Raw genomic sequence first — 23,983 nt, 5'->3', positions numbered from 1 at the left:
GTGAGGTAATCAAGTCAGTTTTGTAAATATAACAGAGTAAAGCTATGCAAGAGCTATATGTGAAGAAGAAAAGGTAAACATAAGTGTTCGGAAGCAGGCAAAGCCAAGACTTAGAGAAGATCACGGCACACACTCAGTGAGTAGTACCTCACTTTACTACATTGTGTGTCCCTGCCAAAGGTTTGCATGACTGAAAAGAATTGGAGTTAAAATAATATCAAGATGTTAATGAAATGCCATGCTAAATTACTTGTGAAATTATTATTAGCACATTAAGTGAAACACGTAAAGTCAGACATTGCACACAGACTAGCAGTTATTCGCATGACATTAGTAACTTTACTACAACAAAGGGAGAAACGGCCAAATGAATCCTTTAATACCTTGATGTCCCTGATGAGTTGCTGTGTTGGCGTTTCAATGGGAACTTTGCTGTCTATTGCTCCCTGTATGGCATTCGCCCACCGCATGGCTTCATTCAACATTTTGGTGTAAAGACGGTAAGAGTGTTTACGTCCATGGATGATTATATTCCAGTAACCTGGGTGAACAAGACAGAAAGTAATAAGATAAATGACTCCCTGGGAGAGCTTAATACAGTTTAACAAATCAGACATATTTCCCTACAAAATGATCAAACCTGAAAAATTTGCAGAGAAACCTTAAGAGAAGTATATTCCTGTTGCTCAAGATGAGAATAACTAAGAATAATGTTGACCATAAACTGACCAGTGTCCTTGAAGACCTTCTCATCTGGCTGCACCACAGAGCAGAGGCTGTTGAGGACCAGAGTTCCCAGTTTGGAAGTGCTGCGCTCCGACGACTTATAATAATCCAGAGAGGTAGTGGTGAGAACAAACCAGCGCTTTTTCAGCTTCAGAGAAGTGCTTTTGGCTCCAGACTTCATCTCTTTATGTAGCCAGCCTGAAGGAGGATACACATTATTATTAATCCTTTTTAATATTTCCTTCTCTCAAACAAATTCAACACATTTCATTCATTGTATTTTCAGTGCAGAATCTCATTAGCCACTTATGGCGCTAACCAGAGGTATCCCACTGCAAACATAAATACATGAATCAACTCTCAAATCGTAAAAATCCCAGAGTGTGTGTCTCAACTGACTGACCTCTGACTAAGAACTCCTGTCCGTCAACCTTGCAGTCTCCCTTGGACTTCTGCAGCAGGCCGATCCAGTGGTGCATCTCCTCAGCTGTGTCTGTGTTGCAGTGGATCACCCGGTTAGCCGTGATGATCACAAACGAGTTCGGTCTGCGGAACAGAACACATGAACAGAGAACACGTGTTGTTATACCATGTACCACTTAGACTGCAGTTTAAGAACACATTTTAGGATTACTGGTCGTTCCTTACCTATCGGGGTTGTCTGACGCACAAACAGAATCAATCAAGCCCACATCTAGTGTGCCCTGGACAGAAAAGAGGGGTGAATTTAAATGATTATTAGCTGTTCGCCCATTTATAAATATTTTCCTTGGTGGGTTTTCTTCAAGGGACACTCAAGTGCTGGAGTTGTAGAATAAGTTGCATTACATTTCCACGATTCATACCGAGCTAACTTACCCTGATACAGTAAACATTGCTACCTGGTGCTCCAAGTGGTTTTATTCTAAGAGTGTGATCCACTATTTGATCAGGGTGACCTAATGGCCTGATGTGGTTTAAGGCGACTACCATGAAATATAACCTGTGTATAAGAAACGATTTTCAAACAGCTTTGTGTCACTACAGATGAAAACAAAGCTGGTTGAAAATCAGCAAAATTTCCCTTAACAAAGTTGTTTGAAGGGAAGTAAATGGGTGTTTATACAATGTTAGTTATATTAAGTTTGGGGTCCCCTGCTGGAGCTGCTCCCCCCGCAACTCGACACCGAATAAGCGGACGAAGATGGATGGATGGATGGATAGTTATACTGTACATATTTGTCATCTTATTTCTATGTTATGTGGCTTGCATGATTGTCTTTCCTTCATTTTGTTATTGTCCATAAACGTCCATAAAAATGAACAATGATATACCAGTGTGCTCATTCTGCTTCTTCAGCTTAAATAACTATATGACCCAAATCTGGACCGTCATACTTTAGCTGATTCAGTTACACGCTTCATCATTACGGCTGAAAAATGTATTTGAGGCTGGGGCCCCGGCAGTAGAGAGGTAAAACAGCACTAACCACTGCATTCTTTGGGTTGGCCTGTTCATGGTGCATCTCCATGAGCTGCTCCGGGCTGACGCTGTGGACCCGACTCAGCACATTGAACCAACCACTGGATGGGGTCAGAGGGAGTTCAGAAAGTAAAAGTCAGCTAACATATAATTGAAAATTACAACTTCCACTGGCAACCACAAGGGGGAACTTCATTTCCACACATCACTTTTACAGAGAGATGATGACAAAGTAAAACACTGCCCAGTTCATTGATGATTCTATACAATCTATGGTTATAATGTACCTGGCATCTTCTGGGGACTCTGCGTAGATGTGGTAGGTCCTCTCCTCAGTCACAATATTCAGTGCATTTTCCTTCTCATGATTGTCCACTATCTCCCTACAGAAAGACCCAGAGTAGACCAAACCTTAGTGAACCATATATTGTTCTATTTCTTGGGAGTAATAATAATTAGACCCCCAAAATAAGTCAACAAATGAAAGAAAATTAAGATTTTTAACCCCATTGACTGAGAACAGGGATGTCTTACTTGGCTGTGCGGATATCGATGGTTCCTTTCAGCTTCTCTTCACTGTCGCTTTCAAAGTACATGAGCTTTGACTCCCGCAGAACAAACCAGCGCATCTTCCAGTTGCGCCGAGATAAGGTGGACATCCCTCCTCCTTTCTTGTAAAGCCAACCGGATTTGAGTGAGTCCTGTTTGGCCCGAAACCACATGAAGGTCTCATCCTTTAGGACACACCAGCGACGACGCCACGGGATCATCAGACCACCTGAAAGAGGGAAAGGTGCAGAGAGCAGAGGAAGAAAGAAAGGATGTTGATTCATTAATGTTTCATGTAAAATCTTAATATGATGGGAACACCTTAAAACAGCCTAAACATCCTCCACCACACAGACATTCACACACATACATGTGCATCCTCTGGAAATGAAACACACAATACTCGCAAAACAATAAATAATGAACTACATTAAAGAAAGATATACAGTAATAGAGGACGCTATAAGTACTAGAACATTAAAAAAAAGACAGCAAACAAGCAAGAAACAAAGAAAGCATGTTTGACATTTCTGAAACTGATGAAACAACCAGACAAGCTGTGTTCAGCTGTGCAGAAATCATCTGCATGCCTGCTGGGCAGTGATTTGGTAAAGCTACTCACTCTTCATGTAGAGGTAGCCGTGGAAGTATGGAGGCCCACTGCCATTCAGCAGATTAACTCTCCCATTGGAAACTTCCTCATCTGTGTCCACATAGCCATCGTTGTCCTCATCGCTGTCAATGAACTGAAACACAAACACCAGCATTTATGACGATAGCTGTCCTCCATGAAAGGACCTTGTCCTTCACGAGCAATTTATAGAAATGTAAATGTTTAAATTATTTAATATAAATTCAGGAGGAACGGTTTTTCTTTTTCTGAAGACTGCAGGCAGTCAGAGTTTTCATTTTGCAATTTCAAAACTACAACCAGTGCCCAAAATCTGTCTGACCTTGTTGTGAGTCACTATGTCGTCAATCAACCTTGCCATAAAACTGGCAAATACAGTACACACCCACACAGCCACACACACTTGTACATACGCACACACCCCTCTTTCCCTTTGACATTTTGCTGATCTGACAGTTTTAGGTCTGAGCTCTCTGCTTGACTTGCAGTATATCTGGGAATAGATTCACATGCTCATCAGCAGAGCAAAAACAAATAACTGCAACAGTGTTTCACTGTGATTTTAAAATGAGCATAGCCTTTTGAGATGAGGATATTGAGTATTCAGGCTCGCACATGTGCACAAGAATTTTGGGTATATAGTTTAGGTGTTGAGTCGTGGGAGAAAATAATATACCCAGAGGAAAGATAGGTGTGTGTCAGTGTATGTGAATAATGGCTTAAGTTAGAATGGGAAATGCAGCAATTCCCGTTTTGGGTTTAATTTGAGGGCAAAACATACTTTAAAAATACATAATATTTTGGTTCAACTGCAACCGAACTGCCACTTTTTTTGGTGAACAATGATTCTTCAAATGATTACCCATCTGGATTAGATCTGTAGCATTTGACAGAAATGACTCTGAGCCTGTTAGTTCTCACCGAGTCTGAGCTGCCTCTGAAGGAGTCCAGGCTGTTTTGGGTGCAGGAGGATTTTCGCAACACCTCCTCGTCTGTGATATGGCCGTCGTTGATGCTAGCACCTGAGCTCCCATGAGCCTCCTCAAACTCCTCCTGGTCGTAGTCCGACTCTGTGTCTGGCTGGTTTGAGTTTGGAGGCTCCTCTCTCACAGGCTCAAAGTCGGACCCCCTGCTGGCTCTCTGGCACGGCTGCCTTTCTCCATTAGTGACTAGAGAAGGAGGTCTGGAGGTTGGGGAGTCTGTGAGAGCAGGGGCATGACTCAGCCCGTTGGGGGTACGTGGGGAGAGCTTTGCCGGTGCAGGACAGGAGGCAGAGGAAGGGGTTGCAACTAGTCCTTCTGCAAAGGCAGGCGGAGGAGGGGGAATACTTTGGAATACTTCTTTGTCCAGAGGAACCGCAGCCGTAGGAGGGAAGTCAGGCAAAGGAACGCACTCATCCTCAGCGTGGAAACCCTCGTCTACCTCCTCCTCAGCCAGAGGGGCTATAGAGTCAGTCGGGTCGTGGAGGTTCTCCTCACTCGAGAGCGATGGCTCTAAACCACCAAAGTCCAAGAGCTCCAGAAACTCAGTAGCCACGCGGGAAGCTTCCTTCTCCAGTCTGTAGATCTCAGCGTCTCTCATCTGCCGCAGCTCCTCGTGGGAGACGTCTCCGAGAAGGGACACGCCATCTTCCTGCTGCTTCTGCAGGCGCTCGATCTCCCTCTCCAGCCGCAGGATCTCCTCCATCTGACGGCTCTCCTCCTCAGAGGTGTGACTGTGGGACAAAGTCTGGGACAGTTCCTTCTGTAGACAGGACAAGGAAAGAGGAAGAGACAGAGTGTAAATTGAAATACTTTATGCCACCACATTTACACCTCATATTGTGTTTTGTTATGTGAATAACAGTTTTTGTTAAGGAATTACCTTCTGACAAACACCATTTACCAGCAAGTTCCTAAAAAACGAAATAAAAATAATTTGGGATGACAAATGTGCACATGAAGGAACTATCCAAGTCATCTGATTTTAATAAATGCATCTTCAACATATCACAAAGAGTGAATGACTCTACCTTTTCTCATCTGCTTTAGCTGCCATTTTCTGCCCTTCCTCTTTCTCCTTCATCAGCCTCAGCTCCTCCCTCCTCTTCATCTCCTCGTCCATGAGCCTCTGTCTCTCCTCTTCCTCCCTCTTTCTCTTTTCCTCCTCCTCCTGCTGTCTCCTCTCCTCCTCCAGTCTCCTCCTCTCCTCCTCTACTCTCCTCCTCTCCTCTTTCTCTTCTCTCCTCTTCCTCTCCTCCTCCTCCTCTCGCTTCTGTTTGTCCTCTTTGAGCTGGCGGAGGAGGGATCGGGCCAGCTGGCCTCTGTGATGTTTCTGCAGGATGATGGTGGCAAAGCGCAGGCGCAGGAAGACGCGTCTCCAAAAGTGAGCGCGGTAGTTCTTCTGGATGGTGACGACGCTGGACTGAACCCTCTTATACTGTTTCCTGATGAGAAAATCAAACACACACCTTTCGAATCAAGCACGGCCCCATATTTAATCTAATGTTGTGTCACCACAAACATATCTGTGACGTTGGAAAGCACTGCATAATCTCTCTCAGTTTAAATAAACACAGTGGTAGGAAAGCCTGTGCATTGTGAACTGTGCAATGTTTAGAGTCTGATGAGCTTGTGCTGTTTCATTGTGGCCGTGTGGGCTGCTGTGCTTAGCCCTGTGACTAAGCCCCATCACCCACACACTGCGCATGCATTGAATACACACACATATAAACAGCCTGCACACACAAATACATGTGACTTGATGAAAGGACCACACACACACACTGCTCTGACCCTTAGCCTGGCGTAGTCTCCACAGTAATCACTCCGTGGCCTCTGACTGGTCTCAGGACAGAGATAATGTTACATATAATAATACAAAGGCTTTACTTGTGTCTTTAGGGAACTTCCCTTGCCTCTGTCTTTAGTATGAGCAGCTCTGAAGTGAAAGGGAACTCGCAACCTGAACACTGTCATCAGTCCCATTCTACTCTCCCAACGGAGCCTTTCAGAGGACTGTATATGGTCTTATACAGTATGTTGTAGCACGCAAGTGCAATTACGTCCCCAAGGGTGTCTGCATGTGCAGATTTTGAAAACACCATAGTGATGGATGTCCTCCTGTCTGACAGGCAGAGTGGAGAGGTGGAAAACATGCTGCTCAGGCTGAAAAGACTGAAATTTATTCAGCGAATAAAAACAACATTGACTGTACTGCTGATTGTGTACCAATAAATAAAAGGATGCTCACAGATAACTATGTATGTCCAAGGGTGGTTCAACTAAGGGGCATGACCTGTACATCACTCCATATCCTACTGTCTTTCCAATATATATCATTCCAAGTACATTGCAACATCCAGAGTAGATAAACCATAACATCCAGTTTCTCCCTTTTTCCACCTTAAGTTCCTTTAAGGTTGTTAAAATCATCTTATTCCTCACTGTCTGAACTATAAGTCAAATATTCCATCCCAAGACTATGTTTTTTTTTTTTTTATGGCTGCATCATTTCATCATATTATTCTAGATATCTTGTACATCATTCTATGCACATTTCCCCAACTGTGAAAGAACCAAAGAAACCTGCACACTCTCGGTCACTTGTACTCACTTTTTTAATACCGTTTTTTCCCCCCAGACATTCAAAATAAAAATGTACCTTATACATTTTACCAGATGAGGGTCTGAGGACTGAAACACTAAAAATAAAGTGAGACCAAGTGATCCACAGTCTTTCTCAATCAGATTGTATGAGTCCACACAGCTGTCTATACGTAAGACTTTCTGGAGTGCAGAAACTTTGTAGTGAATTTTCTCAAAAATTCTGCAAGACATATTTGGTATCAGTGACAACTCTGGGATCTTGACTAGACTTTTTTTTTAAAGTTCTGTGGATTTGAGAAATGTACAGCATACCAGCGAGTTTTATGAGATGAGATATAAACCCAGATAACACACACACATACACACACACACACACACACACACACACACACACAAAAGGTAAACGTGTGCAAAGGCTTGTAACTGCACCCCCCTCCCCTCTGAAAACCACACACACAGGCTGTGCACCTCTATTACAAAACAAACATTGACAACTGTCGCTGCCACTCAGCCCTCCACCCCTCCTCCACACTCCACCACTCACCTTGCCACATAGCTGAGGATGTGGGCGCGGATAACCATGCCAGCCCCGCGCCGCACCTCTTCCCTCTGCTTCTCCAGCCTTTGCTCCAGGGCCTCCTTCAAGAACACCTGCGGGACGAGCAGTGCCACGGCCGAAAGGGAGTGACAGAGACAGAGAGACACAGACAGGGAGGTTGGGGAGGGAAGAAAACAGGATGGGTTAGTTCCCTTTCTTGGTGAGGCTGCAAAAGAGGGCCAACCAAAATGTAAAGGGCCCCTGTTGTCTGTTGGCAGTACCCTGTGCCCACTGCAGAGGAAGCTGTGGTGCAGTTGAGGCTAGCAGGCTAGCTGCTCTCCCTGACTGCAGAGCAGATCAGAGGGGAAAACTGGCACAGGGAGAGCAGTGTTGCTGCTAATGCCGCTGCTGCAGAGCTTCATTGTGTTCAGGCGTCCTTCCTGAGCATTTTCCTGCTGCTGCTACCACTGCGTTTGTAGCTCGACTGACGTGCAGAGGAAGAAAGGCACAGAGAGGGAGGGGAGAGGGAGGGGAGAGGTAGGGAGAGGAGGGATGGAGGGATGAGGGGGAGGGATGGTGGCTGGTGTCCAGATAGAAAGCCACACCCCTCCTTGCTCTTATGAAGAAAGGAGAAAGAGTTTAGTTAACCCTTTTCTCACCCCCGAAGACTTTTTTCAAAGTTGGTTCCGTCTCTGAGGGACATTTGACAACCTATAGCTAGTCCTAGACTGAAACACTTACAAGGAATGAACACTGAACTGAAACATGACATTATGAAACATAATCAGATTTTGTCTGGCAGCAGCATATCTGGGTTTATGTGATAATGCAATATCTGTTGCTAGTCTGGAGGATCAACTGCTTCTATAAAGGGGGGGCCGTGTGTGTGTTTGTGTCCCAGATGTTCTACTAATCAAAAGGATTCCACTGCCATCCATCCGGATTCCTTTGGCTTCCTCTCCATTCCATCCTTCCTTCCATTACACATAGATTGTTTCTCCAAAAGAAAATACCTTTCCTTCCCGCCCTTCCATTACCCACAACTAAATTTCCCTGAGCCCAAAAATATTACGCTGCCATCAAAAACACAATCATGTGGACGAAGTCACGGACTCAGTCTTAAATTTGAAAAACTAGCCCTTTCTCCTTTTTTTTTTATTTTTTTATATAGAGTGTAAAGCGGAGCAGTCATAAGAGCAGAGGCAGTCAAAGGTCAAGGTGCTGACCCTGGATGCATAATGAAGTTTAACCCATACCCACACCCACACAAAGGAAAAAAATCTTTTTTTTCTCTGAAGTCTGTAATACACAGTGACTCCAGACATTCATACTGTGTGCATGTGTGAGAACTTTAATATAGATAGGCATTTGCACATTAGTGGTTATGCACCGGTTATATACTTATACAGAACCAACACATCAAACATGTTTGGTCTCTATGTATATTTTAGCATGTGTGCAGCCAAATGGGGTATTGCAACAAAACTGTCTAACAAATTTGAAACGTCTCAGTGATTTAACGGCTACGGAGGAACCACAACTTAGAGCAGGAAGTAACAGTGGGACTGATTTCAAGAAAGCCTATGAAACCATTTTAATTATATCCTTTTTCTGCACTGCAGAGGCCATCTATCTATGCTGAGTTCAACATGACGCAACGAGGTTTTGCTCTCCAGATCAAACAAGTCATTAAAGGTTAATGATTCAACGGGAGTGCAGAGAAAAAGAAAGGGCTTTACTTAAGGGAGTTGATGATTGTTTGAAATAAAGAGACAGAGAGAAAAAGAGAGAATGAGGGAAAAGATGTGCTGTGTTGCAACAGATGGAGATCATAACGCTATGATTACTTTTCTAAAAGATGTATGACTTTCCCCTAACCTCTGCAACGCTTCATCACTGCCTCCAAATCACAGCAATTTAGTTTATTAAATCAACAGCTCGACGAGTGTCAAGAGGCTAACACTTTTCCAGCTACATTAAGGCTGCCTCAGGATTAGTGTAAGCCCCTGCGCTGGGTTAGAGTAACAGTTGTTGGTGTCAGTTTTTTTTTTTTTTTTTTTTTTTTTAGGAGTAGCCATGTAACTCTGTGGTTGTCGGCAGGAGAGCAGAATATTGACCACAACTGGCCAGAAAAATCTTTGGGGCTGAGTCACAGTTTGGGCCGTCCAAGCCGTGGCACACATTAACAGCTTGGGAATGAAGGCAGCTCGACTTCTTGAGTCCCAGAAGACACCACATTGAACCAATATGCTATCAGGATTTTCTGCATGAAATTGTCTGTATCCCATACATTTTTTAATGCTTAAAAACTGTGATTTCTGACTCGTTGAACATGTTTTGAAGAGCATGTAGGAGACTGACTTGTGTACTGCAGAGTCTGTCTTACAGGAAAACATATCTGTGTGTGTTTGCACGGGTGTTAATCACATTGTTGGGCCAAATATCTGTTCACACAGCCACATTATGGGGACTCTCGTCCCATTTTGGAGACGGAATGCTGGTCCCCCGCAAAGTAAAGCATTACATTTTGGGGTTAAGACTTTGTTTTTTGGATAATGTTGGGATACGGTTGAAAGTTAGGTTAAGGGTTGGGGCTGGGTTTGGATAGTGGTTACACTTACTGTGAGTATCCAGGGCATGTAAGTAAATCAAAGCAATGTCCTTGTAAGTGACAAAAACAAGTCTGGACATGAGTGTGTGTCTACCTTTGTCTTCCCCAGTTGCCACTCTGTTTTGGCTTTGTCATGAAGTGTGAGAAGCTCCGAGCAGCTCTGCTTCTCATCGTCTGAGTGGATTTTGTTCTTCAGGATCATCTTGTATCTGTGGAAACACACACACACACACGCACACACACACAGACACGTGCGCACACACACACAAACACACACACACATACACACACACACACACACACACACACACACACACAGACTTAGAGAAACAGAACAGCAGAAGACTAATATTGGGGATTTCAGCACTTAATTTGATTAATTTGATTTATTTTTTATTTGGCTTTTGGATTGTTTTTTAGTTGTCCAATATAACTCCACCACTTTTAAGTGACTCATCAGCTTTGGTGTGTACAGTATTCTGTTTGTATTTTGCTGACCTGCTGTAGAAGTCCTTAAAGGTTCTACGGACGGGAAATCCGGCCCTGCGGATCTTCACAGTTTCCAGCATCCCAGAGTATCTCAGCTGGTTCAGGACCACGTCAGGATCAAACTGGTTGGCCTTCTATAAATGACAGACAACAAAATAACATGAAAACTACAAACACCAAAATGCCTATTCATTCCTCTCAAAACGATAACGACACTAACAGTTCTATGCTTTATCAAGAGAATACCTGATATGCATTAAAAGTTGACCTGCATACAGGCCTTATTCAGCACAATACATGTTTTGGTAAGGAAGATATGGGACGGCTAAACACTGCAGGCAAAAAAAATGTATAATCCACCACTGTTGAGCCCACACACCTATTCAAATCCTCTTACTGCTGAGTCACATTAAATTTGAACTAAAAAAGTAAATTACAATGGAGAGTACTATCATTTTACATTAACAATCAGGTTACTGCAAAGAAAACACACGCCATCACAGAGAAACCTGAACAGTGTTGAGCAAGACCTTGCCAACCGGGTAGGCCTTTCTTTCTGGAATAATCAGCTGCATTGTTCACAGCTCTGTGTTACCGATGATCCTCAGGTCTGCTTATAAGAAAAGGATCTGTGATGTCTGCCGCCTTACACCTCTACACAGACTGCCTGATCGCTCACAAGGCTTGCACGAAGGCCATTGTCACCCAGAGGGCACACAGCTCTGGATAAGCCCCAAACAGGACAACAGCATTCCCCAAATGTGTCAATCTAATTACAGGCTAATGCTTCTATGCATGGAAACAGACACACTTGGATACCACGACACACTTGCATGTGTTCATGTTAATAATCAAACACACATATACTGTACATGCACGCCTCTGAGCTCTGAACTCTGCTCTTTAGCAAAGGATTTAGACATGTTGACTTGTTTGAGTGAAAACAAGCTGGCCCTTCCCTCAGTGGCATTTTTTCCAAGGAGGGTGGGTGCATGTAAAGCTCACAAATACATTGTATGCGTGTGCGTGTGTTAGCATGTACGCAATCCTGTCATTCTGCAGGATTAACAGAGGCATGGCTTGTTCCATCTTGACCCACCGAGGCCAGGTGAACGAATGCGAGGCAGAGCAGGCAACAGGTGAGAGAGGAAGAGAGGGAGAGAGGAAGACAGTGCAGTTTCCATACTATTAAGTAAGCGAGAAGGTGTGGAATGACACATAGGGAGTGGGAGGTAAGGAGATGATAGGGGAGGAATAGAGGCCTACTAAATAAACGTCCACATGGCTGCACCCTGCACCACAGCACCATGGTCTTCCACTGATGCAGCCAGATCAGCAGAGCATCAGCCAAGCCGCTGCAGCTGGAGTGGCCAGCAGTGACCTCTGACCTCTGGTAAAGGGGATAAAGTGGTAGGAATGTGCTTGTACACAGCCCTTTTATTTGAGGAAGTACAATGAGAGTTTTTGCACCAAAGCAGGACAGAAGTTGAAGTTTATTAGTAAAGAGAATTCGTGGAAAAAACTAAAAAGAAAAGTTCCTTTTCATGTGGAACATTTATATGACTAAAGATTAGCTCTGAGCAATGGGAGCTATGAATAGCACCGAGGAAGTTTAACTTCGTAGGCGCTGACCTTGACAAGACCTGGCAGTGTTTTTGACTTCTTTTTTTTGGTGCAATGAAATTTGCATGACCTACCTTGTCCATGTTTGGTTTGATGCAGCGTACAAAAAAAGGGTTGGAGGCACTTAGTGTGGCCATCAGGGAATGGAGAGAGTCCTGAAACACATCAGCAACAAGAGGATTAAGATCAAGACAGCAGAGAAGCAACATATTCAGTCCAAATATATTCCTTTGTCTATTTATAGAGTGAGAATCATGAAACAATACAGAATGAGGGATAGCTGCTTAAGAATCAAGAAAATGGAACCTTATTTTAAAAATAAATCATAAAACCAGGTGACTTCTGTTAAAACAGGTTGAAATTGTCTCACCACAATGGCAGATTTGTTTTAAGAAAATAAGACTTTTAGGACTCAATAAAACACAAATTACTTGGTAAAATGAAGATTTTTGCAGTGTTTGCACTATGCAAAATTTTAATCTACAAAGTTGGAGTAAAGGTACAATATATCTAGTATAACAAAGCAGAAAAAGCACCTCAAAATTATACTTAAGTACAGTACTTACGTGTGAGTTAAGTGTGTATAAGTGTGTATATGTATTGTTGACAAAATGTGTCAAAAAGTACAGATTAAAAGTAATTTATTTTTTCCATCTCAAACTCAGTCCATATTAACCATGACACACACACACACACACACACACACACACTCCGAGGACCCTTGAACCTCGCAGGCTATGTCAGCCTCGCTCTCTTTGCTGCCTCAGACAGTCTGTCTCCAGCGAGGCCGGGCCTGGCAGAGCTGAGCGTGATTGGCCCCTGGTTGGCCCCTTTTTGCCCAGCCATCAACCCTAATCCCCTGGCTTTAGGAACTGTAGGCCAGGGCAGGCTGCCAAATCCTCCCCTGCTCCTTCTCTCCACACTGCAGTTAGGACATGCTAAGATAAGCCCTCCACTGCACCGCCACATATTTCATACATCCCATCACCCATCATTCTCTGCAGATCAAATACACTGGCAGCATTCTCCTTCCCCCTGTGTCTCTTCAAGATTTCTATCCACCTTTTTCGTCTGTGCCCCCATGCTCAAACAAATCATGCCAAGATAGCCAGACAAAAGTTAAGGGGTTAATTGATTCTTATATGCAGCGGCACATGGGAGACAATTAACTCGTTGTCTGTGTGATGACACAATCATACAATAATGCTCTAAACTGGGAGTGACGTGTATCATAGAAGCTTCGGTCTCACCCTGAACTGAGAGCTGACAGTGGGCTTGCGTCGGGCCGTGCCCATCTTTAGGGTCTCATCTCCATTTCTGCTACCAACATGCTCAAAGAGGTCATAGATGAAGTCAAGCCTGCAGACACACAGTGCAGTACAGGGTGATTGAGAATGTGATTGTAAAAACTTTTATATAAACTGAATCATACACGTGTGTACAGCATGCAAGAGAACAAGAGTGTAATATGCTCACCTGCTGTCTTTAAGAATAAACAAGATGTCGTCTCTGAAGGTGTCTCTGTTCTTCTCCAGGATCCCCCGCACATCATACAGCACCTAAAACAGAGATGAACAGAATGTGTTTACATTTAAGATATTGTAAAATAAGGCAATACTTTGTTGCTGTTACAGCATTAAAAGAAGAAAAAGTAAATCAAAACAAAACAAAAAACAGGAAACAAAGAGCTATTTAAAACAATAAATACAACATAATAGTATATGATTACTATAAAATAATATATATAAGCAGAGGTAATGATTTTGCAATTTGTTTCATGGTGATTTGCAGCATTATCCAAAGATAATCCAAATATATCAAATACTCTAATATTCTATAATAAGCAACTGAACATATCCAGTCATAAAAGTCAATGGCTAATATCCTTAGAGCTGAATATGTTATGAAGATAAAACAAAATAATACGCGGTAATACTTATTTACTGTCGAGTTTTGGTTGTCGGTAAATTCCCAATTCACTACCACAGAGATATTTGCAATTGTAATGTTAAGGGAGATATTGCAATTATAATGATAATAACTACAATTGGTTGCATTTGTTGCCTTTTTGAATGCAAAGGTGTCATTATATACCCCTAATTCAAATGCTTAGAGGTTTATTGCCAATCCAGCACAGATTGGACACAAGAATAAAAATAAAGCTTAATCACTTCTGGAGGCTCATTATCTAGACTGGGTGATTGATGTGTTTAGATGAGAACACACACGCACGCACGCACGCACACACACACACACACACACACACACACACACACACACACACACACACACACACACACACACACACACACACACACACACACACACACACACACAAACAAAGTATGACATGAGTGGGTAGTGTACATGCTCGTTTTGAGTACTTGGTGCGACCAAAGAGCGAGGGGGATGGGCCAGCAGAGTGCCTCTGTGTTAATGCAGTCACCTGTTGAGTTCTGTTCAGCCTTCAACTTAGCAACACAGCATTCCTCTGCCGCCCTTACCCACATGTAATGCACTCTGAGTTTGGGTTTGAGTGTCTGTGCTCGTTTTGTATGAAAACAAATGCATATGAAGTATTTAATGCAAGAAAATGCATAGAAATATTAAAATACACGCTGTAATCTAATCACAGGCACGTGTGTGTGTGTGTGTGTGTGTGTGAGCTTGTATTCACACCTGTGTGTTTGTACTATAATCTAATAACCAACCCCATTCCCCATTCCCAAGCCTTGAGGCTCATGGGGAGCCATGAAATCCAAACTTGACGAAACATGTATTTATAAATCACAGACACACTAATTACACTCCATTCCTCTCACATTGAAAGAATAGACTCATACAAAAGGCTCTCTGTGTCAGTCAGTTTCAGGTTCAATTAAGTAGCATGGTCTCATGACACAGTTTGCACGCACAGGTGCACTTATCATGCAAACGCTGAATCCACAAAAATCAAATACAGTCCAACTGCATTGCTGTTTTTGCAAAGTTGCTTCTTTGCATTATCGCTTTTGACATATAAATGTTTCCATTAAATTTACAAGGTGAAGTGAAGTTTACAAGGTGAAGTGAAGTTCACGTCAGACAACGAGAGAATTAATTTAAATCGACTGCAATACCCCGGCACCACACGGTTAATCAAATCTATGGGAGGATGCTACTATTTCCCCCGCTGAACTCACAGCACTGTTTCAGAAAACAGAAGGAGCTTTCAGAGAGGCGGCTGAACTCTCCAGAGAGACACACTGGGGAGGGAGGGAGGGAGAGAGAGAGAGAGCGAGAGAGAGAGAGAATGACAACTGGTTGGCCTGCCTGTCCTCTCTGGACCAAGTCATTACCATAGACATCCGTGCCAGGCTTGTGACTGAGCTGCCACACTCACACTGAAGAGACCTTGTCCGAGGCAGGCTTCATAAGGCCATTCTTTATCAAGGCAAATCTTTCTACTCCCCTCCACACACACACACACACACACACACACACACACACACACACACACACACACACACACACACACACACACACACACACACACACACACACACACACACACACACACACACACACACACACACACAGACCTTTCCTTCCTTCCTTCGGCAGTCACTCGAAACGAGTAGGACTGTCCTCTCCGTCGGGTTGTCTTATTTGTGGATCCTCAGGTGGCTGTAAAGCCCGATCCGTGAGCCACAGATTCTGCTGCAATGTGGACATTGGAAGGTTGAAGTGGTGTGTGGTGGTGGTGGAGCCTGTCTCTGTTTGTCCTTGCGGTGTTGCCGCTTTGCTTCTGCGGCACGGCAGAGTTCTGTTTCATGGTGTGCTGCACCTTCCTGCACAGCTTTTTTCCCAGTAGTCCCTGTTCAACGCTAGATTCTCCCAGTCGCCGGACGTGATGTTAAACTTTTTCAGGCTGGTCTTAATATTGGTCTTAATATTGGTCTTAATATTGGTCTTAATATTGGTCTTAATATTGGTCTTAATATTGTCCACCAGGGGCTCGCTGTCCTTCTTTTAGCTGGGAACACACACACACACACACACACACACACACACACACACACACACACACACACACACACACACACACACACACACACACACACACACACTGCCCGATCCACTCTCTCTCTCCTCCCTGATCTATTTTGCCTTGCTCTACACTTCCGTCAGGAGTAGTATCTGCTCGTCATGTAAGCAAAGGAAGGAGAGGATGACGATGAAGCAGTTTCTCCTGACTCAGGGAAAAAGACAGTGGGGAAGGCGTGCAGCATCAACATCCTGTAGCTGATTTTTGGCGGAGACAAACCCCTGCCCATCCAACAACTACCTCACTTCCCCAACTTACTCATAAAGGACGCTGGTTTTGCTCTGTATCTATGTGTGTCAACTGTTGTTAATTACCTCTCCAGCGTAGTGCTTGATGCCAAACTGGTGGTCGGCCACTCTGGGCTTCACATAGTATGGGTTTGTCTGAGGAGAAAGGACAAAGAGACCACTGACTTTTAGAAATGACATTCATATCTATCAGTTATTATCAAATTAAGCAGAGTTCACAGTACATTGAAAGCTCCAGAGGGCAGATGAGAGGCCAATAACACATTGAGGGCTGCAACTAATGAATATTGTCATTATCAAATAACCTTTTCACTATGTTTTTTTCAATGAACTGATGAATCTTAGTCTAAACAATCTTTGTCTAAACAATGTCAGAAAAAAGTGAAAAATGTCAGTAACACTTTACTTGAAGGTATCTACATAAGACTGACATGACAATGTCATGACACATGAACCCTAACTGTAACCCTAACTTGTCATGACAAAAACCAAATGACACTTAATGAGAGAAGCGTTATTCATAAACGTTTATGACTTGTTCATAATGTTTATGACACGTTCATGACAGTGTCATGACACTCTTATACTGCACTGTCAATTTTATTCTTGTCTTTTAATGTTTTTAAATTGTTTTTTATTGTTTTCTAACTGATCTTTAATGTTTTATGTAAAGCACTTTGAATTGCCCTGTTGCTGAAATGTGCTATACAAATAAAGCTGCCTTGCCTTGCCTTATGTAGATACCTTCAAGTAAAGTGTAACCAAAATGTCTCTCATAATTTTCAAGAACTCAAGTTGATATCTTTTTGTTTGTTTGATTGTTTCAAAGCTTTCCAAAGATGATACCAAGAACTTATTTGTGTCAAAAATATGGAGACACTTTGTTTTAATAACCTGAACTGTCTGCTAGGCACCTTTACTGCACCACCTTGAGACAAGAGAAATGTGGGTTGACTTATTGCATTTTGACACCTGCCTCACACTATATTTAGTTTATACTTGTAACTTATAACTTGTTACATTTGTATGGAGTGTGTTTCTGTGTCTGTTAATTTGACTAAATATAAAAAACAATTCAAATACATTCATTAATTTACAATTATATAACAGAGAAAAAACAACAAATCCTTACATCTAAGAAGGTGAAAATTTTGGCATTAAAATGGTTGTTGATTCATTTTCTTTCAATTAAACATATTAAGTAATCGACTAATGATGTCAGCAGTAAACATGTCGCCTGCATGAAGTGACACTCTCCAACTTCTTCGACCATGACCCCTAAAACTCACCATGTGCTTCAGACACCTGAGGGAGAGATCAGACAGTTCTTGGGTCTCACTTTGTAACTTTTCTTTTCTTTTTTTTCCCGTCAGCCATGCGTCAGCCATTCTTTTCTCCTGCACACAATGCTTCTCAGTCCCGGAGAATGGCTGATCACATTTCAGCATTGTTTTGTTAGCATTTGAGAACACTTTGGGGGGTGGGGGGGGGCGGCGGCGGTAGCGGCGGGGGCGTTCAACGCAGCACCGAAGGCAACAGACGATTAATGTGCCAGGAGAGAGGTCTAACTCTTTGGGGCTGTCTGGGCTGGAGGGTGGTGAAGGCATTTCTCCAGAGGAGCTTTGGTAGAGGGATATGGATCATGTTTATGTCTTTGTGAGTGTCTCCCTGGGATAAAAGATGTATGCAAGTTTTCATGTGTACGTGTGGACTCACTGCGTGTCGGCTGTGTAGTTTCTCCAGGAGGGTGTAGTCCGTGCCTTTGGGGAATCGACTCTCCTCATTGATAAGAGCTAACATGCCCAGTTTCTAAAGGAGATACAGACAAGAGGAGAAGAGAGGGTGAAACACACCGCAGTCATGATGAAACTAGTTTCATAATCCCATTGGGGCACATCTGGCAGCTTTTAATATACTGTAACAATGCGTCCAGGAAACAGCATAAGAATTCATTCAATTCTCTCTCTTATTTACAAAAAGAGAGTTCATTGAACAGGCACGGTGTTTGGCAGCAACACCTAACTTCACAGATACACACAGTCACACTAATGCAGCAGAAATCCTCTTATAAAAGGGTCAACAAGCCAAATCACAAGTATAAGTATGGATAAAATGGTTGTAGTGTAGTCTTTTTGCTTCCCCTAAACTTTTGACCCAGAAAGCTTTCAGACACGAGCCCACCTCTGTAGAAGCTCAGTTTTAACCATCATTATAGCTATGGTGATAAAATAAAACAAATTGTCTTAATGCCACCCTTCAACCGTACCTCAAGCCGCTGACTGGTGTACATTACTGTGGACACACAACATGCAAAATGAGACTATATAATGATAGAGTAGGAGATGGAGGTCAATGTAAGCATAGTGTGGCGTCTGGGTCAGCACGCTCTGGCTGGCGGTTAGCGGTCGATTCCCGGTGGTGACTTTGCTCTCTCAGGGTTACCTTTTCTATGAGATCCAGACACTCTGCGTTATCCATCCAGTCTATGGCCTCCCACTGGATCCCCTCCCTGTGTGTGGAGACACACACACGCACGCACGCACGCGCGCGCACACACACACACACACACACACACACACACACACACACACACACACACACACACACACACACACACACACACACACACACACACACACACACACACACAATATGTACATAAATATAAACAACTAGGAAGACACAATGACTGTATTGTCCAGCATGAGCATGTGATGAAATGAGCCATGTCCAAAGCTGCTGGCCCATCATACAAGAAAACAACTGTCTGGGGGAGAAACTGAGCCAATCCCAAACCTCTGGCAGTTTGCCTGTATTGCCGTGAGGAGGCCCAACCCCCATCCCCAGCCCTATCTGTCTGTGTCTGACAGTCTCCAGCACATAAAAAGTCTTGTTTTGTTTTCAATGTATCAACCAGCATACAAGGGCAATTTGAAGAAATAGATGTCTCTTAATTGTTTAGATATGTTAAACATCTTTACCTGTTGTACTCCAGCTGTTCCAGCGAGAAGATGTGCTTGTTGAAATACTCCTGGAGTTTCTCGTTGGCGTAGTTGATGTTAAACTGTTCAAACCTGTTCACCTACAGGATGGAAGAGCAAGATTCCAATGCAGTTCTGTAGCTTAAAGATCCCATTCAGACATGTTTTAAGACATGCAAAAACACTGATTTGATTAATGGTCTAAAAAAAATCTTAAAATCTAAGATCTACTCCTCGTTAAAAAATCCAGAATCTATGAGCATGCTAATGCGTTTTTCCTTTAAAGGTTTAACTACCAGACAAGATGTCTCCTACTTCACTGAAAGGTCCATTCTCACTGAAGTTGCATATTGGACCATCATTCTGATGTCACCAAATCCTGCTGGTATACAGCTAACTCATTTCACTAAAATATTTTAAGTTCAAAATGATGATTTTAAAGCCCCTGAAAACTTGGTTTCAAATGCAATATATTAAGTAGTTCAACCCCCCCATATTTGATTGACAGTAACTAAACAATCAACCAACTGTGGTCAGATTCTGATTAAAAACAAAAACATTGCCTAATCTTGTTATCAAAGTAGAAAAAGGTGGCATACTATCAAAGTATTTAATGCCTATGCAGCTTCATATTTTATCAAAATATGCGACTGACATGTTTGTAAATCTGGTGCACTGAAACTACAACTATTGACAGGACATTTTCTGTTTTTGTAGGACCCAATTTCTCATAGTTAGAAGCTGATTGAGAAGAAGTATTTTCCTCAGTAAAAGCTTAAATTAGACGAGTAAACTTTCACCTCAAAGTTCTCAAAGCCGAAGATGTCCAGGATGCCGATGGACTTGAAGTTGTCTTTGCCTTTGATCTTCTGGTTGATCCTCATTATGATCCAGGAGAAACACTGAGAATAAAGTGCCATGGCAACTGAGTCACGCGAGTCCACAGCCTGCAAATCCCGACCCAGAGAGGCAAAGGTTACCATGGATACCAAGGCAGGAATAAACAGAGGAAACGTTGCAGGCTGTATTTTAAACACAACATACAGTATATCACCATATGCATTACATCAATTGTATCAGATGATGGTTGAAGCTGTTAAAAACAATGACATGTTTGATTGTGATGGGCTGCGTGAGGCCTAAGCGGCGTGTCTATAAAACAAATAGTGGTTTAGAGAAGCGTCTCTCTGTGGTTAAGATGATGTCTGTTTTCACAACAGACAGCGCTGTTTATCACCTACATATCTTAAAAATGACGCACAGCAGGCAGTATTTGTCGTTCCATTTCAAAAACCCAGTGAAAACAAAGACAAATGTAAACATGCTTTTGTAGATGATTGCCTCTATTTTTACTATCTTTTTTTTATTTATTTTTTGACGAAATGACACGTACGCTGTCATAACGTTCTTCTCACAAGCTCCAGCAAAAGAGAGTAAGTTGACATTGAGTTATAATTGTCTCAAACTATCATAATTGTAGACTCTGTTGTAATTTGTGACAAACTCCACTAATTTAGCTATCCACACAAGTCAAACAAATTATTATATATTTATATATATTATATAATTATTTAACAATTTCACCGTTTGACCTGATTTTCTCCAGCTGCCGTGAAGTCGGCCTTTCAGCCAGACACCATCCGTGTGCTCTTGAGCTTGCCAGCTACACTTCCTCAACAGGCATTGTGCTTGAATTGAAAACAAAACAAGAGTGTGGCGGTGTGTACTGTATTTGGGACAACAATGCTCCTGGGCTTTTGAGTAATTCATCATGCCCCGTCACCTCTTGCAACTAGCGGGTGTGAACAGAGTGCTGGTGGCTCCAGGATCTCCGTCACAGGGGAGAGAAGAATGGCTATTTGTCCAGGATGGTGGGGTGGGGGGGCTAGTGAAGGCAGTCGTGGGGTGGGTGACCCCTGGCCGCTGTGAGAAGAAGCCATTCGTACCGACTCCAGGACTGGAATAATGAACTCTATTAAGAGACAAGCTGCTTCAAAGACCAGGCAGAACAAGCAGCAGCAGGGTGACAGCACAAGGTCTTTGTCTGGTGATGAAAAGCTTTCTTGTGACTTTCGTGTCTCTGTGATAATATTAAAGGTCCAGTCTGCATATTCGCTGATATTTATGCGTATGAGTGGGCCGAAGGCTTGAGCTCAGCCAAAAAGGATTGTGTCATGAATCAGAACGTTCTTGTGGCGTATGGGGAAAAGGATAACACACGCAGATACAGACATGTGAAATATTCACATTAATTAGAGACCAGAGCATACATTTGAAGCCAAGACAGAATTATTACACCAACGTCTTGGTGCCTGACTGCGCTGCCTCCAGAGGAGAAGACTCTCACTTCACCCTCAGTCATTGGCTCTATTGTGCTTTTGACTCAGATCACTATCACGATGGCTTTATTGTGGCAGGAATCCGGCAGACAAAAAGCAGGAAATGGCTGGGAGTCACGCAAGGGATCTGGAGAGGCATGTGGGGGAGAGCAGCAGAGAAAGGCTGTGTGTGTCACCAGGGGAGAGAGAGGGGGTGAGGACAAGGGGGCAACACACAGGCATCTACTGTATATTTCAGTGTCTTTTATTCAAGAAAAAAAAAAGACAGTATACTGTAGACGGCTGAAAAATCCCTGAAATCTGGGATATAACAGAGCTGTATTAGCTGTGTGAGTCCTGTAAAGAGAATTTGGGTTGGATGTGTGGTTACCTGCTCCACAGTGAGTGGTGAGCAGATCTCCTCTCCTCTGAGGATCATGGAGCGTTGGGTCAACACCTCTGACAGCTGGAAGGAGTCCAGGCCGAGCAGCTCGCTGACATTACTGACAACTGAAACACACATATGCACAAATAATGTTCAGGTGTCTCCTATTGATGACAAACAACAGACGTGACATATAGACTGTGATCCTATACAGTCTACAGGGAGCTCTTCTTTGCTGGCTGGGTTGTGCTGTCTGTAGTTTACTGGTTCTTTGGAAAAGAGGTCAGACACAGCGAACAAAGGAGCCTTGAGCTCATGTTACAGCCTGTCCGCTTGAATCCAAATGTTCCCTGTTTTTCCCTTAAATAGCATTAAAGATGAAATATGTTTCCACTGTTTGATAAACATCATATACATTTTGTATTGAGCACTTCAAGCTGTTGTTTGCAACATTTTCTCATACAAACATTTCCATAACGTTGCCGTTATGTTCAGCTCATGAGGTTAAAAAGGTTGGTTGTTTGAGAGCTTGTTTGATAAGCACTGTGGCCTCAAGGGAATTAGTAATTTCTGAGACCCTTTCATTTATCTGTAATTTTTTAATCCTTTCCTAATGATTTCCTAGGAAATATCCTAGAACTGCTTCGTTTAAATCCAGGTAATTATTCATTTAATACAGGAAACTTCCATATATGCTGACAAATTTCACCTTTTTGCTGTTTTCCTCTGATCTGCGGTGCACTGACTAAAAGACAGTGCGGTCTAATTAGGAGGATGCGTATAACAATACACTCTGTGTAGTAGATCTGTTATATATTATTCTCTTAATTCCTTCTCTTACCGCCTTTGGAAGTGATCTGAGCTCCACCAGCGGTCATGAATTCAATGTTGCCCATCTGGAGGACAGCAGACAGCAACTTGAACACGTCTCTGATCTCCTCCTCAGTGAACTCCATCACTTTCAGGGCCTCCTGCAACGTAACACAGACAAAGTCAGCATTGTCAACATTTCACTAGAAACACACACTAGACCCATAATTCAAGATGTGACAGCAGTTAAACCTAATTTTATTTATCCTTGGAGCTATAAAACACTTATATGAATGTAATTCAAAACGTGCCTCCTAAGCCAACATGACACAATTAAATAGCATGTTTCCCCCAGGCTCATGTTCTCTAGAAGACAAGAGTCTGTCTGGTAAGGTGGTATTAAACTCATGATAAAGGCTCATGGCGCCCTCTGGGGGTAAAACAAACCACTTACACTAACAGGATTTTCCTCTCATCTTGTTCTTACCATCACACTGTCAAAGAGCTGCTTGTCATCCAAACTGATGTCCTGCACGCAGCCTGACTGACTGAGGTAGTGATACAACTCAGGACACTCGGACAGGAGATACATGTCTGCAACAAAGATATATAGATACACATATTTTAATATCAGCAAAAAAACATATCACTACATAATTATTTTAAGTATTCTGTTGCTGTTGGGAAAACAAATCAAGAAATGTTAGCTATTAGCTCCTGTTTGTTCAAATTCTGGATTAGCTTTTCATTCTATTTTGTATTTGATTGATTTTCCACACAAAACCTCAGATTGGCTGCCTACCGTTAAATTATTTAGCATTTCCTTTAGAGCTGCCTGAATTATACCTCTTTATTATTCTGATATATTAGACATCAGTCGCATGCTATACCTAATTAGTTGTCGAGTGTATGTTTATGTGTTGAAAACTTGATGTATT

The 23,983-nt window shown here is 42.7% G+C and overlaps 1 protein-coding gene across 1 annotated transcript in view; it reads right to left on the bottom strand.

The window, feature by feature from the left end:
* The window catches only part of myo10l3 (myosin X, like 3), a 56,744-nt gene that overhangs the window by 5,742 nt on the left and 27,019 nt on the right, over positions 1-23,983 (bottom strand). The window contains exons 9-33 of the mRNA XM_039817732.1: positions 23,533-23,639; positions 23,077-23,206; positions 22,242-22,360; positions 20,333-20,479; positions 19,533-19,633; positions 18,994-19,060; positions 18,268-18,360; positions 16,618-16,686; positions 13,693-13,775; positions 13,467-13,575; positions 12,291-12,371; positions 10,603-10,727; positions 10,199-10,313; positions 7,500-7,606; positions 5,380-5,793; positions 5,232-5,262; positions 4,290-5,111; positions 3,360-3,483; positions 2,723-2,966; positions 2,476-2,571; positions 2,196-2,289; positions 1,375-1,430; positions 1,130-1,272; positions 730-924; positions 384-541 (exon numbers count right to left, since the gene is read on the bottom strand). Of these exons, the coding sequence (XP_039673666.1) occupies positions 384-541; positions 730-924; positions 1,130-1,272; positions 1,375-1,430; positions 2,196-2,289; positions 2,476-2,571; positions 2,723-2,966; positions 3,360-3,483; positions 4,290-5,111; positions 5,232-5,262; positions 5,380-5,793; positions 7,500-7,606; positions 10,199-10,313; positions 10,603-10,727; positions 12,291-12,371; positions 13,467-13,575; positions 13,693-13,775; positions 16,618-16,686; positions 18,268-18,360; positions 18,994-19,060; positions 19,533-19,633; positions 20,333-20,479; positions 22,242-22,360; positions 23,077-23,206; positions 23,533-23,639 (3,830 nt within the window). The remainder of the gene's footprint in view (positions 1-383; positions 542-729; positions 925-1,129; positions 1,273-1,374; positions 1,431-2,195; positions 2,290-2,475; positions 2,572-2,722; positions 2,967-3,359; positions 3,484-4,289; positions 5,112-5,231; positions 5,263-5,379; positions 5,794-7,499; positions 7,607-10,198; positions 10,314-10,602; positions 10,728-12,290; positions 12,372-13,466; positions 13,576-13,692; positions 13,776-16,617; positions 16,687-18,267; positions 18,361-18,993; positions 19,061-19,532; positions 19,634-20,332; positions 20,480-22,241; positions 22,361-23,076; positions 23,207-23,532; positions 23,640-23,983) is intronic.

This window comes from Perca fluviatilis, chromosome 12 (genome assembly GCF_010015445.1).
Source record: "Perca fluviatilis chromosome 12, GENO_Pfluv_1.0, whole genome shotgun sequence".
NCBI lineage: Eukaryota > Metazoa > Chordata > Actinopteri > Perciformes > Percidae > Perca > Perca fluviatilis.
This window is presented reverse-complemented; position numbering and strand designations above follow the sequence as displayed.